The sequence below is a fragment of the Engystomops pustulosus genome, unplaced genomic scaffold (genome assembly GCF_040894005.1).
Source record: "Engystomops pustulosus unplaced genomic scaffold, aEngPut4.maternal MAT_SCAFFOLD_857, whole genome shotgun sequence".
Classification (NCBI taxonomy): domain Eukaryota; kingdom Metazoa; phylum Chordata; class Amphibia; order Anura; family Leptodactylidae; genus Engystomops; species Engystomops pustulosus.
The window spans coordinates 1-16,426 of NW_027285736.1; the positions used below are offsets into that span (position 1 = coordinate 1).

General features: G+C 46.2%; 1 protein-coding gene across 1 annotated transcript; it reads left to right on the forward strand.

Moving 5' to 3' along the window:
• Positions 1 to 28: 28 nt before the first annotated feature.
• LOC140112556 (complement factor B-like) lies at positions 29 to 12,703 on the forward strand. The gene is made up of 5 exons (XM_072132534.1): positions 29 to 110; positions 887 to 990; positions 2,131 to 2,263; positions 9,531 to 9,580; positions 10,887 to 12,703. The coding sequence occupies exons 1-5, from the start codon at positions 41 to 43 to the stop codon at positions 11,049 to 11,051; spliced, it is 522 nt and encodes a 173-aa protein (XP_071988635.1). The 5' UTR covers positions 29 to 40; the 3' UTR covers positions 11,052 to 12,703.
• Positions 12,704 to 16,426: the final 3,723 nt, after the last annotated feature.

Sequence of the window (16,426 nt, forward strand, 5' to 3'; positions counted from 1 at the left end):
CTCAGGATCATTCGCGGTGATAGGACCGTTCTGGTGCACAATGATCCTTTTTCCAGACATCTGGCAGGCAGAAGGTGCTCAGCCGGGATCAGCGATGCTCCTTTCCGGTGGTAGGACACGTGTGTCGGCACTCCAGCACTGGGTGTATGACTCTGGTCCTGGGATTAGGATAAGTATCAGTACTGACACTTCTTTCCCTTCACTTTGTCTCTGTAGACAGACCATGCAGTCTAGAGGCCTGTGCTTCCCTTGCACAGGGGTTTTATACTCCCCCTGGTCAGGTGGTAGCTCCTCTCCAATCATAGTCCAGTTTGCAATACAGCCAACACATTGGTTAATAACTTACACATAGTTAACTGTTGCCTTCCCAGACAGTATTCACAGGCTGTAAGTACTAAGTCTCTCATGCTGCAGCTTCTGACATGGAGAGGGACACTTTCACACCACCTACCTAACTATTTGCATCAGCAGGGGTGTTGCACTTATGTCCCACAGCTGTGGGTTTATCTGCTGTGGCCCCTGATCACAGGTATGAGGGCCCCGTATATATGGGCTCTACTGCTCCATTCATGTCTGTGTGATGTGACTGGACTGAGATATTTCCGCCTGAGACTCCATCACTTGAAATTCGGGAAAGAAGACGCCATTTTTGTACTAGTGGGGATCCAAGCAATCAGACTCGTAACACCAAACCTGTATAAACCAGTTACTATCCTGGGACAATCCCTTTACTAAGGACAATCATGAGCTCCCCCTAGTGGTGGCTTCCTGGAGACAATATTCCTATGTCTATAGTTCAGGTGCAGTTGATATCCATAGAAATGTAGTTATATGACCTATGTACCAGCTAAATGTTCTTTAACCCTTTATATATCATATTTTTTAGAAAATACAGTCCTTGATTCGGAATTGGTGAAAGCCATGTTTGTTGCAGAGGAAACCAGATATAAATTTGAGCGAATGAATGTGACCATAAAGCGCGGAGACAAGGTAAGGAGAATGGATAACGACAAGAAACATTGCAAATCATAGTTCCCTGATATCTATATACACACATACAGGAGATAGACAATCACATGCAGCATATACACAGCATATACACACATACAGCATATACACACAGTATACACACATACAGCATATACACACAGTATACACACATACAGTAGATACACAGAATATACATACACATATACAAACAGTATACACACATACAGCATATATACATACATATCATAGATACACACCTTATATACGGAGCATGTGCACCCTGTATAATCCAGGGGGCGTGTTCACGCAGTATAACATGTGCAACACCAATGCCGATGTATAGGCAAGGGAGTGCTTGCGAATGAGGCCCTCTACCTCTAGAACCCCTCTAAGTGAGTCTAATCAGCTCAAAAGGAGAATGCCATAGGTCTTAGGCACTCAGCAGGTAGATTCTGCCTGAACAGGCAAGGGTTAAATCTGTGTTTAATATATGTTATCCAGTTATATGCTTTATTGTAAGCTGGAGTGTGATTGGAGAGTGAGACCACCTGACCAGGGAGTAACAAAACCCCTGGACAGGAAGCTCTCTTGGGATCCAGCTCTCTAGGAGATTACACCTAGGAGATGATCCACCGAAGCGTGTGCCTCACACAGAACACCCAGGACAAAGCTGCAGCTTCCATACCTGGACACAGCCACCCCCAGCCTGCACCTACTACCAGGCTGGTGAGACAACTCCTGAGGATCACTCTCCATGACCACTCCAGTAATCCGGCATCTGTACAACATCATTTGGCACGTTGCCTGCAGTTGGTTGAATAAAGAACCGTGAGTTACTTTTGCACAACGTGTTCTCCGTTTGGTCCCTAAATACCATCAAGGGCTCCCCATTCACTACTCAGGGACTGCAGTGTGTGCAGGCAGAGCGCAGTGTTGTGAATCTGCGTGCTCTCGTAATTAATTTTGGGTCGCTGCCTGCTGTTCCCTCCCCCTCCAACAATATTTCTTACCTGGGACCGGGCTGAGCTGTGTCTGTGGATTATTTGGGGGTTATATACATATTATACTCTGTGGGCCCCTTTGCAGCCACTATGGCTGCTCCCCCTGTAGTGACGCCCCTTGTCCCCTTCTCTATCACAGAGGAACGCCTGTCTAGAAGACACAAAGAAGATAGAAAAGTTTAAAGATATTCCGGACATCACGGACGCCATCACTGAGAATTTCTTATGTACTGGGGGTGTACAACCTTATGTGGATCCACAAACCTGCAAAGGTAAGTTATTTATCTTCCCTCCTTATATCTCATTCATTATTCACAATTATGAGAAAACAACGTCCACTGTGATTTATCATGACATTATATATGACATCACACTGCCAATAATGACATCACACGGCCAATAATGACATCACACGGCCAATAATGACATCACAGGGCCAATAATGACATCACAGGGCCAATAATGACATCACAGGGCCAATAATTACATCACACGGCCAATAATGACACCAAAGTGGCAATAATGACATCACAGGGCCAATAATGACATCACATGGCCAATAATGACATCACAGGGCCAATAATGACATCATAGGGCCAATAATGACATCACAGGGCCAATAATGACATCCCACTGCCAATAATGACATCACAGGGCCAATAATGACATCACAAGGCCAATAATGACATCACAGTGCAAATAATGACATCCCACTGCCAATAATGACATCACACTGCCAATAATGACACCACACTGCCAATAATGACATCACACTGCCAATAATGACATCACACTGCCAATAATGACACCACACTGCCAATAATGACATCACAGTGCCAATAATGACATCACACTGCCAATAATGACATCACACTGCCTATAATGATATCACACTGCCTATAATGACATCACACTGCCTATAATGACATCACAGGGCCAATAATGACATCACACTGCCTATAATGACATCACAGGGCCAATAATGACATCACACTGCCTATAATGACATCACACTGCCAATAATGACATCACACTGCCAATAATGACATCACACTGCCTATAATGATATCACACTGCCAATAATGACATCACACTGCCAATAATGACATCACACTGCCAATAATGACATCACACTGCCAATAATGACACCACACTGCCAATAATGACACCACAGTGCAAATAATGACATCCCACTGCCAATAATGACATCACACTGCCAATAATGACACCACACTGCCAATAATGACACCACACTGCCAATAATGACATCACACTGCCAATAATGACACCACACTGCCAATAATGACATCACAGTGCCAATAATGACATCACACTGCCAATAATGACATCACACTGCCTATAATGATATCACACTGCCTATAATGACATCACACTGCCTATAATGACATCACAGGGCCAATAATGACATCACACTGCCTATAATGACATCACAGGGCCAATAATGACATCACACTGCCTATAATGACATCACACTGGCAATAATGACATCACACTGGCAATAATGACATCACACTGCCAATAATGACATCACAGGGCCAATAATGATATCACACTGCCAATAATGACATCACAGGGCCAATAATGACATCACACTGGCAATAATGACATCACAGGGCCAATAATGACATCACACTGGCAATAATGACATCACACTGCCAATAATGACATCACAGGGCCAATAATGACATCACAGGGCCAATAATGACATCACAGGGCCAATAATGACATCACAGGGCCAATAATGACATCACAGGCCAATAATGACATCACACTGCCAATAATGACATCACACTGCCAATAATGACATCACACTGCCAATAATGACATCACAAGGCCAATAATGACATCACAGTGCAAAAAATGACATCACAGGGCCAATAAAGACATCACAGGGCCAATAATGACATCACACTGCCAATAATAACATCACACTGCCAATAATGACATCACACTGCCTATAATGACATCACACTGCCTATAATGACATCACACTGCCTATAATGACATCACACTGCCTATAATGACATCACAGAGCCAATAATGACATCACGGAGCCAATAATGACATCACACTGCCAATAATGACATCACACGGCCAATAATGACATCACACGGGCAATAATGACATCACACTGCCTATAATGACATCACACTGCCAATAATGACATCACACGGCCAATAATGACATCACACGGCCAATAATGACATCACAGGGCCAATAATGACATCACACGGCCAATAATGACATCACACGGCCAATAATGACATCACAGGGCCAATAATGACATCACACTGCCAATAATGACATCACACTGCCAATAATGACATCACAGGGCCAATAATGACATCACAGGGCCAATAATGACATCACAGGGCCAATAATGACATCACACTGCCAATAAAGACATCACACGGCCAATAAAGACATCACACGGCCAATAATGACATCACACGGCCAATAATGACATCACACGGCCAATAATGACATCACACTGCCAATAATGACATCACACTGCCTAAAATGACATCACAGGGCCAATAATGACATCACACGGCCAATAATGACATCACACTGCCAATAATGACATCACACTGCCAATAATGACATCACACTGCCTAAAATGACATCACAGGGCCAATAATGACATCACACTGCCAATAATGACATCACACTGCCAATAATGACATCACACGGCCAATAATGACATCACACTGCCTATAATGACATCACACTGCCTATAATGACATCACACGGCCAATAATGACATCACACTGCCTATAATGACATCACACTGCCAATAATGACATCACACGGCCAATAATGACATCACACTGCCTATAATGACATCACACTGCCAATAATGACATCACACGGCCAATAATGACATCACACTGCCTATAATGACATCACACTGCCTATAATGACATCACACTGCCTATAATGACATCACACTGGCAATAATGACATCACACTGGCAATAATGACATCACACTGGCAATAATGACATCACACTGACTATAATGACATCACACTGCCAATAATGACATCACACTGCCAATAAAGACATCACACTGCCTATAATGACATCACACTGCCTATAATGACATCACAGGGCCAATAATGACATCACACTGCCAATAATGACATCACACTGACTATAATGACATCACACTGACTATAATGACATCACAGGGCCAATAATGACATCACAGGGCCAATAATGACATCACAGGGCCAATAATGACATCACACTGCCAATAATGACATCACACTGCCAATAATGACATCACACTGACTATAATGACATCACAGGGCCAATAATGACATCACACTGCCAATAATGACATCACACTGCCAATAATGACATCACACTGACTATAATGACATCACAGGGCCAATAATGACATCACACTGCCTATAATGACATCACAGGGCCAATAATGACATCACAGGGCCAATAATGACATCACACTGCCTATAATGACATCACACTGCCTATAATGACATCACACTGCCAATAATGACATCACAGGGCCAATAATGACATCACACTGCCAATAATGACATCACACTGCCAATAATGACATCACACTGCCTATAATGACATCACACTGCCTATAATGACATCACACTGCCTATAATGACATCACACTGGCAATAATGACATCACAGGGCCAATAATGACATCACACTGCCAATAATGACATCACACTGCCTATAATGACATCACGCGGCCAATAATGACATCACAGTGCCAATAATGACATCACAGGGCCAATAATGACATCACACTGCCTATAATGACATCACACTGACTATAATGACATCACACTGCCAATAATGACATCACACTGCCTATAATGACATCACAGGGCCAATAATGACATCACACTGCCAATAATGACATCACACTGCCAATAATGACATCACACTGACTATAATGACATCACACTGACTATAATTTCATCACACTGCCAATAATGACATCACACTGCCAATAATGACATCACAGGGCCAATAATGACATCACACTGCCTATAATGACATCACAGGGCCAATAATGACATCACAGGGCCAATAATTACATCACACTGCCAATAATGACATCACACTAACAATAATGACATCACACTGCCAATAATGACATCACACTGCCAATAATGACATCACACTGCCAATAATGACATCACACTGCCAATAATGACATCACACTGACTATAATGACATCACACTGACTATAATTTCATCACACTGCCAATAATGACATCACACTGCCAATAATGACATCACACTGCCAATAATGACATCACACTGCCAATAATGACATCACAGGGCCAATAATGACATCACACTGCCTATAATGACATCACAGGGCCAATAATGACATCACAGGGCCAATAAGACTGACCGTATTAATGATTTACCCACCAAAATGCACCCTGTTACCCCTTCCCAAAAAAACCAAAACACAACACATTTTGGGATATAAGACTGGGGGTCGGCCACGGCTTTATTATGTACAATAACAAATAAGCGACCCGTGGGGGGAACCCGGACCCTTTCCCTAAAATTCAACTCGCATGCCTGGCCCTGCCTCCGCGGGGGCATGTCCTAGTTGTTCTGTCAGGTGATTTAACTACCAGCTGAGAGGGTCAAGATTCCACCACAGGCCACTAGGACAGTGGTGGCGAACCCATGGCACGGGTGCCAGAGGTGGCACTCAGAGCCATTTCTGTGGGCACTCAGACCATCACCCCAGGACAGAGTTCACCGACAGGAAAAATCCACTGAATCTTCCTGCAGTCCCAGGCAACTTAAGAGAAGCTGCTCGAAGCGCCATTTTAAAGCGACACTTTATTGGCTGTTTGGAACTGCAGGAAAAGTGAGAAGGTGTGGACAGGGCTGCGGTATCTTTGAAGGTCATAGTGCTGGACCTTTCATTCTTCCTCTACAGAGAGACCCTGGAGAGAAGCTACAATGAGAGTCTTAATTTACCCACCTTCTTTCAACTGTATTGGTGGCCTCAGGGGCCGATACGATTGAAAGATGTAGAAAAACAGGGAGCAATAATTTACTGCTTAAAATGCCATGTTGGCACTTCATGGTAAATAAGTGGATTTTGGTTGTAGCTTGGGCACTCGGTTTGCCATCATTGCACTAGGAGAACAGTGTAACCCCCACACAAGAGGAATAAGGCCCTCTCAATGGCGTCCTGCAACCCAGAAAGGCCGATATCATTGAGGTGAACGCCGCCCTCCCTTATGAGGCCTGCATTATCGCCTTCCAGCTGCCGGTGCCGAACCACTACACCACATCTGGACCTAACAAAGCATGCAACCCTCATATTCAACATACGCCGCGCCCTTTTGATGGAGTCGGGGTTAAGGGCACCATTCCAGATCCTTCGTGGCACGATCTGCGACCATACCACCACCAAGTCCGTGAAGAAGGCTGCGAAATGCTCAAAGTCCAACTTCATAACTGAAATCAACTCGGCCAGGCGTGTTGAACACATGTCGTTTCCTCCGGCATGCACCACAAGCACCGTCGGGTCCGGGGAAGACTTGCTGATCGCCACCACCTCAGGCAGGACTTGAAGCCATTTCAGGCCCTTGATTCCCCTCTAAGACAGGTCCGCATTGGTGAAACCCAGGTTTAAACCTCCCGGCCGAACTGCAGCCCGCCGAGCCGCCCAATATATATAAGAGTGGCCGACCAGCCAAACCCTAGGCCGGGGGAAACCTAAAGAAGAAAAAACAATTAGTCCAACTACAAGTTTGGGCGAACATAACGCCTGAAACAATCAGATTTCCATCTGCCAATGCGCATGATATCCCCATCTGAAAGCCCAGCAGCGCCCGCCATCGTCGCAGCACATATCCAGAACGAATGGGTCCCAAACTCCGCTGCCGGAACGCCCGCCAGGGACAAAGCTCTCCTAAACAGTGAAGTAAATTGAAACTTGGTCAGGGGGGACCCATCCTGATGACACAAAAAGGCTTGAGCTGTGGGGCGTTGCGCAATAAAACTACTCAGTAATTGAACCGGACAAAATGGGCCGCCCACTTTCCCGACCGACAACCAACACCCAGAGCCATATATGTCTGTCTTAGATTGTTTAATATACACTTTGACAAACTCCCCGACTAACAGGACGTCTCCTTCCCCAAGACTAGCCTGCGCTCGGCCGGAAGCAGCCACTAACTCGCTAACTCACATGGCACAAATGAAAGCTAGCGCAAAACTGCACTGAAGCAATAAAACCTCAAAAGGTGAAGAGCATACGTCCACAGCGACCGCGCATAAGCGTTGCAGCAAAGCAAAAGAAATAGGTCTACGGGAATCCCTGCGAATTGGTTCCTTGCCCCAGCCCCGCAACAGCAAAAGAACCTGGACATCTTTAGTGACATCCTGAATACCCCACAGTTTAAAAACAAAGGAAACCCCGCAACGCGCTTTTTAACTGCGGTGATTGACAAACCCTGCGAACGTAGGCAGGACAGGTAGCGCAGTGTAGTGGTCTTAGCTACTGTTACCCGATCCCCTCGTTCCTCCGTCAGCAAGCTGTACCACTCGCCCCACGCCTTAGCATCGCTGTTCCAGGTGCTCTCTGCCAACGATGACTGGATCAACGGTGTCAACAGTTCACCACCAGGTCCCACAGGAAGAGGGGGCAGGGGGACCCCTCCGGGTCTGCCAGGGGGTGGAAATCCCTGAACCGCTGCAGCTGGAAACGAGATAACACATCAGCAACCACATTAACCTCGCCAGGAACATGCCTGGCCCTGAAGACTATATTCAACTGCAAACATTGCAGAACCAAATGCCTAAGCAGAGCTAGAACCTGCAAAGAACTGGAGGTGAGACCGTTCAGGGCCCGGACCGTACTTTCTGCGTCTGTATAACTGTAAGTCAGCGTTGTCAATCTCGTGCTCAAGAAATGTCGACACACCAGCATAATCAGTCAAAAAGGACCTCCAGACCCGCAAATCGTCTTTCAAAACCGCCGTCAAACATATATGGTGATACGGCTTTGAAGTACCGGCTGTAGCCATCGACAACCTCCTGGCAAAAACTCTACCCATGGGAAAAATTCTGCAAGCAAAAGCCACTGGACTGCAAATGCTGCAAGGTCACTTTTTCGGACAAAAGGCACAAGTCAATGTCACCCCGCAAACGTTCCAATTTATCGGCAGGGAGGCTGAGAGTCATGTTCTCTGAGTCAATTAAAATACCCAAAAAGGTCAACCATTGAGTGGGACCCTCAGTCTTCTCTGCCGACAAAGGAACGCCGAAGAACTCTGCCAAGTGACGGAACAGGTTCAATAGTCTCAAGCAATCCTGAGAGTCCTTCGGACCCACAAAAAAAAATCATCCATCACACTGCCAATAATGACATCACAGGGCCAATAATGACATCACAGAGCCAATTATTACAGCACACTGCCTCACTGTGACATCAGAATGCTCATATATTTCCGAGCCCTGACAAGTGTCCCCCATGTCTTCTTCCTCCAGGTGACTCGGGGGGTCCTCTTATCGTGCAGTACAAACAACGCTACGTTCAGGTAAGTGACTCCTCTCATTGTCTTGTAGTTTTACGGCTGTTTATACAAGAAACAGCAACAAAAAACTAAATGGAGATAGGAAAACCATGGATTGTCTTCTTCTCATGGTCTGCGCAGTACATGGACGATGCCTCAAGCTGAGGCGCCTCCTCCTTACACCTCCAGCATGTGCTCTATGTCTCCCTAATTATCAGGACATGTGGTGAATGTTCCTCTGGTGAGGGGCTTCTATCTGTGCTTCAGACAACTCCAAGGTCCTGAGGGAAAAAACATGGCCGACAGGAAATAGGTGGAAAAGTTACTTCCTGTCAGCCATGTTCTGTGACACGGGTCACCCAGACAACACTTGGCTTTACCCAAGGATGGGATATGGTGGAACATTGTCAGGCTTGAGGGTTGTGGATCCTCTGGACCACTGCAGACGATGACTCAAGCCACTACCTGGGACCGGAGTCTAAGTGGTACCCGGTTTTCACCAGAGCCCGCCGCAAAGCGGGTTAGACAAGCTGCGGCGTGGTGCCACCAGGTTGTTCCTCGGGCGTGAACGGCGTGAACGGTGAAAGGTTGAGGTACAAGAACTGCAATCAATCTCGTGGTCAAAGTCCAGGCACAGGGTCAGGGCAGGCGGCAGAAATGCAACGTCAGAGTCCAATCCGGGGTCAGCAACAGGAGATCCAAGCAGAAGGGTACAGGAACACAGCACACACGGCAGCAACACGGAGGAACACTGGTACACAGGAACACGGAGGAGATCAGGTAACAAAGGAACACGGAGGAGGTCAGGTAACACAGGAACACGGAGGGAGTCAGGAACGCAGGAGACACAGGAACGCAGGAGACACAGGAACGCAGGCTAATCGCAGTAAAGCTTTCTCTCAGGCTGTGAGGCACAAAGATCCGGCAGGGCTTACAGGAAGAGGCAGGCTTATATAGAATTGGGCAATATGGCCAGCGCCAATTAATGGCGCGCTGGCCCTTTAAATCTGGAGAAGGAGCCGCGCACGCGCCCTAGCAGTCGGGGACGCGCGCGCAGCGGGGAGGGGAGCGAGCCGGGAGCCGGGCCAGGTGAGACGTGCTGGTGGGGGCAGAGCAGCACGGGTGAGCCCACAACCCAAGAGCCTGGGTATAGAAAAGGGGGATTTCTGTACAATATACACTGGATATAATCCCAGGTTCTTATATTTAGTGAGTTTTGTTATTCCCTCTTCATGCCCGTTTCATGTAAGATCGAGGCTCTACAATAAATGTGGGGATCAGGAGGAGCACAAGTTCTGGTTTGTACTGATTTCATTCCTTTCCCGTTCAGGTGGGTGTTATCAGCTGGGGGACCATCAACAGTTGTATTGGACCCAAAAGGAAACCTGAACCGGTACCGGCGCTGTCTCGGGACTTCCATACTGACCTGTTCCACATGTTGGATTGGCTCGAAGGAATTAAACTCTTGGCTGAAGAACTTCAATTCCTGAAATAAATTGTCCGGGTCCAGGAGCTGCACGACTAAAGACTGAGGCCCAAAGACGACCCAAGTAATGGCTGGACACTCGTGATCCGAGGCACCAAATCTGACCAATCACTGGAGTCACCTGCAGAAATATCCTGTACACATCCCCCGAGATGTAGGACCCGATCACTCAGGTCCTCCAAACCCCTAAAGACACAGAAACACCAGAAGAGAATTGTACAATCACCTCCCGGGACATGACAGGAGGCCTCGCGTCATCGAAACAAGTAGCCGCATGTCTTGTGTCCCGAGGGGATTCTGCCGGAAATACAGAACATGGAGCAGATATTGGGGCAGATTCCTCCCTGTGATCATCTCCTTCAGGCTCCTCGGTTTTGGACGCCATCTCTTCTGTCACTAGTGGAGGTGGGAGCGAGGATCCACTGATCTGATCCGTACAATCTTCTGAGTGGTTTATGGACGGATCGGAGAATTAATGATCCAGCGATGAACCTGAGAAGTAACTTACCTTAATCATCCCCCATCAAGAGACCCAAAATGTCCCAGGAAGGGGATGAAATGTCTCACAGATTCCTAGAGGAGAAGTCCAGGAGACAATTTTACATCTATTTAAAATAATACGACAGAGGAACGTTTATAACTTAAAGGGATTGTCCCATATCAGGAAATTAATGTTATTGTTTGTATTATAAAAACTTTTCTTTTCCAATATCATTCTGTAGAAAACTTCTACATTTAGTTTTAGAGGCAATTAATCTGACCCTGATCACACAGGTGCACGGCTCGTTATATCCCTGGTCATGTGATGTCACACAGGTGCACGGCTCGTTATATCCCTGGTCATGTGATGTCACACAGGTGCACGGCTCGTTATATCCCTGGTCATGTGATGTCACTCAGGTGCACGGCTCGTTATCCCTGGTCATGTGATGTCACACAGGTGCACAGCTTGTTATATCCCTGGTCATGTGATGTCACACAGGTGCACAGCTCGTTATATCCCTGGTCATGTGATGTCACACAGGTGCACGGCTCGTTATATCCCTGGTCATGTGATGTCACTCAGGTGCACGGCTCGTTATCCCTGGTCATGTGATGTCACACAGGTGCACAGCTTGTTATATCCCTGGTCATGTGATGTCACACAGGTGCACGGCTCGTTATATCCCTGGTCATGTGATGTCACTCAGGTGCACGGCTCGTTATCCCTGGTCATGTGATGTCACACAGGTGCACAGCTTGTTATAGCCCTGGTCATGTGATGTCACACAGGTGCGCGGCTCATTATATCCCTGGTTATGTGATGTCACACAGGTGCACGGCTCGTTATATCCCTGGTCATGTGATGTCACACAGGTGCCAGGCTCGTTATATCCCTGGTCATGTGATGTCACACAGGTGCCAGGCTCGTTATATCCCTAGTCATGTGATGTCACACAGGTGCCAGGCTCGTTATATACCTGGTCATGTGATGTCACACAGGTGCACGGCTCGTTATATTCCTGGTCATGTGATGTCACACAGGTGCACGGCTCGTTATATCCCTAGTCATGTGATGTCACACAGGTGCCAGGCTCGTTATATCCCTAGTCATGTGATGTCACACAGGTGCCAGGCTCGTTATATCCCTGGTCATGTGATGTCACACAGGTGCACGGCTCGTTATATCCCTAGTCATGTGATGTCACACAGGTGCACGGCTCGTTATATCCCAGGGTCAGATTTCTGTCCTCTAGAAATAAACATAGAAGTTTTCTATAGAATGACAGCAAGCAGAGATCTAGAAAAATGTGAGGAATTGATACAGAAAGGATATTGGAAAATTTATAGAATTTTTTTATAATATAAACAATAACATTAATTTGCCAAAATGGGACAATCCCTTTAAGGCTCCTCCCCCTTTCTTGGATTCTGACGTCGCTTTCTATGGTTGTAACCTTTGATTCTGAGTGTTTTCTCGTCACTTGTTGTTCTTCATTTTACTGGTAAATCTTGGCCGATAAGTTTTGCGTTTATACATAAAAACAAATTTAAAAAACGATTAATTTTCTGAAAAATTTGCCATTTTCAAAATTCTAAATCCTGTGATTTGCAGTCGGAGAGATTCGCCACCTGAATATCATTCCCCATGTTATTACTTTACATTTTCATCATTTTTTAAGCATCCGGATAATTTATTTTGATTTCTCGCGGCTGCAAATCGGACGTCGGTTTTCAAGAAGACTTTTTGGAGATCATTATTAATTTTAATGAAATTAAATATATAACATTATAACCCCCCCCCCCCCCATTTATTAACCCATTGTCGCATCTGCCCCCCTCAAACTATCAGAAGCAGCTTTTAGGAAGATTGTTAACCCCTTGAGATCTTCATAGTAATTGAATCAGAATGGAGGTGACAATTAAAATGGTCAAATTGTGTCGGTTATACCTTCATTTAGCCCTAAAATGTACACATTTCCAAATTATCCAAATGGATCTCTCTTCTTCCTCTCCAGTAGATGGATGTCTCTTCTTCCTCTCCGGTAGATGGATCTCTCTTCTTCCTCTCCTGTAGATGGATCTCTCTTCTTCCTCTCCTGTAGATGGATCTCTCTTCTTCCTCTCCTGTAGATGGATCTCTCTTCTTCCTCTCCAGTAGATGGATCTCTCTTCTTCCTCTCCGGTAGATGGATCTCTCTTCTTCCTCTCCTGTTGATGGATCTCTCTTCTTCCTCTCCGGTAGATGGATCTCTCTTCTTCCTCTCCTGTAGATGGATCTCTCCTCTTCCTCTCCTGTAGATGGATCTCTCTTCTTCCTCTCCGGTAGATGGATCTCTCTTCTTCCTCTCCTGTAGATGGATCTCTCCTCTTCCTCTCCTGTAGATGGATCTCTCTTCTTCCTCTCCTGTAGATGGATCTCTCTTCTTCCTCTCCTGTAGATGGATCTCTCTTCTTCCTCTCCTGTTGATGGATCTCTCTTCTTCCTCTCCTGTAGATGGATCTCTCTTCTTCCTCTCCTGTAGATGGATCTCTCTTCTTCCTCTCCTGTAGATGGATCTCTCTTCTTCCTCTCCAGTAGATGGATCTCTCTTCTTCCTCTCCGGTAGATGGATCTCTCTTCTTCCTCTCCTGTTGATGGATCTCTCTTCTTCCTCTCCGGTAGATGGATCTCTCTTCTTCCTCTCCTGTAGATGGATCTCTCCTCTTCCTCTCCTGTAGATGGATCTCTCTTCTTCCTCTCCGGTAGATGGATCTCTCTTCTTCCTCTCCTGTAGATGGATCTCTCCTCTTCCTCTCCTGTAGATGGATCTCTCTTCTTCCTCTCCTGTAGATGGATCTCTCTTCTTCCTCTCCTGTAGATGGATCTCTCTTCTTCCTCTCCTGTTGATGGATCTCTCTTCTTCCTCTCCTGTAGATGGATCTCTCTTCTTCCTCTCCTGTAGATGGATCTCTCTTCTTCCTCTCCTGTAGATGGATCTCTCTTCTTCCTCTCCTGTTGATGGATCTCTCTTCTTCCTCTCCTGTAGATGGATCTCTCTTCTTCCTCTCCTGTAGATGGATCTCTCTTCTTCCTCTCCTGTTGATGGATCTCTCTTCTTCCTCTCCTGTTGATGGATCTCTCTTCTTCCTCTCCTGTAGATGGATCTCTCTTCTTCCTCTCCTGTTGATGGATCTCTCTTCTTCCTCTCCTGTAGATGGATCTCTCTTCTTCCTCTCCCGTTGATGGATCTCTCTTCTTCCTCTCCTGTAGATGGATCTCTCTTCTTCCTCTCCTGTAGATGGATCTCTCTTCTTCCTCTCCTGTAGATGGATCTCTCTTCTTCCTCTCCTGTAGATGGATCTCTCTTCTTCCTCTCCTGTAGATGGATGTCTCTTCTTCCTCTCCTGTAGATGGATCTCTCTTCTTCCTCTCCTGTAGATGGATCTCTCTTCTTCCTCTCCTGTAGATGGATCTCTCTTCTTCCTCTCCCGTAGATGGATCTCTCTTCTTCCTCTCCCGTAGATGGATGTCTCTTCTTCCTCTCCTGTAGATGGATCTCTCTTCTTCCTCTCCCGTAGATGGATCTCTCTTCTTCCTCTCCCGTAGATGGATCTCTCTTCTTCCTCTCCTGTAGATGGATCTCTCCTCTTCCTCTCCTGTTGATGGATCTCTCTTCTTCCTCTCCTGTAGATGGATCTCTCTTCTTCCTCTCCTGTAGATGGATCTCTCTTCTTCCTCTCCTGTAGATGGATCTCTCTTCTTCCTCTCCAGTAGATGGATCTCTCTTCTTCCTCTCCGGTAGATGGATCTCTCTTCTTCCTCTCCTGTTGATGGATCTCTCTTCTTCCTCTCCGGTAGATGGATCTCTCTTCTTCCTCTCCTGTAGATGGATCTCTCCTCTTCCTCTCCTGTAGATGGATCTCTCTTCTTCCTCTCCGGTAGATGGATCTCTCTTCTTCCTCTCCTGTTGATGGATCTCTCTTCTTCCTCTCCTGTAGATGGATCTCTCTTCTTCCTCTCCTGTAGATGGATCTCTCTTCTTCCTCTCCTGTAGATGGATCTCTCTTCTTCCTCTCCAGTAGATGGATCTCTCTTCTTCCTCTCCGGTAGATGGATCTCTCTTCTTCCTCTCCTGTTGATGGATCTCTCTTCTTCCTCTCCGGTAGATGGATCTCTCTTCTTCCTCTCCTGTAGATGGATCTCTCCTCTTCCTCTCCTGTAGATGGATCTCTCTTCTTCCTCTCCTGTTGATGGATCTCTCTTCTTCCTCTCCTGTAGATGGATCTCTCTTCTTCCTCTCCTGTAGATGGATCTCTCTTCTTCCTCTCCTGTTGATGGATCTCTCTTCTTCCTCTCCTGTAGATGGATCTCTCTTCTTCCTCTCCTGTAGATGGATCTCTCTTCTTCCTCTCCTGTTGATGGATCTCTCTTCTTCCTCTCCTGTAGATGGATCTCTCTTCTTCCTCTCCTGTAGATGGATCTCTCTTCTTCCTCTCCTGTAGATGGATCTCTCTTCTTCCTCTCCTGTTGATGGATCTCTCTTCTTCCTCTCCTGTAGATGGATCTCTCTTCTTCCTCTCCCGTTGATGGATCTCTCTTCTTCCTCTCCTGTAGATGGATCTCTCTTCTTCCTCTCCTGTAGATGGATCTCTCTTCTTCCTCTCCTGTAGATGGATCTCTCTTCTTCCTCTCCTGTAGATGGATCTCTCTTCTTCCTCTCCTGTAGATGGATCTCTCTTCTTCCTCTCCTGTAGATGGATCTCTCTTCTTCCTCTCCTGTAGATGGATCTCTCTTCTTCCTCTCCTGTTGATGGATCTCTCTTCTTCCTCTCCTGTAGATGGATCTCTCTTCTTCCTCTCCCGTTGATGGATCTCTCTTCTTCCTCTCCTGTAGATGGATCTCTCTTCTTCCTCTCCTGTA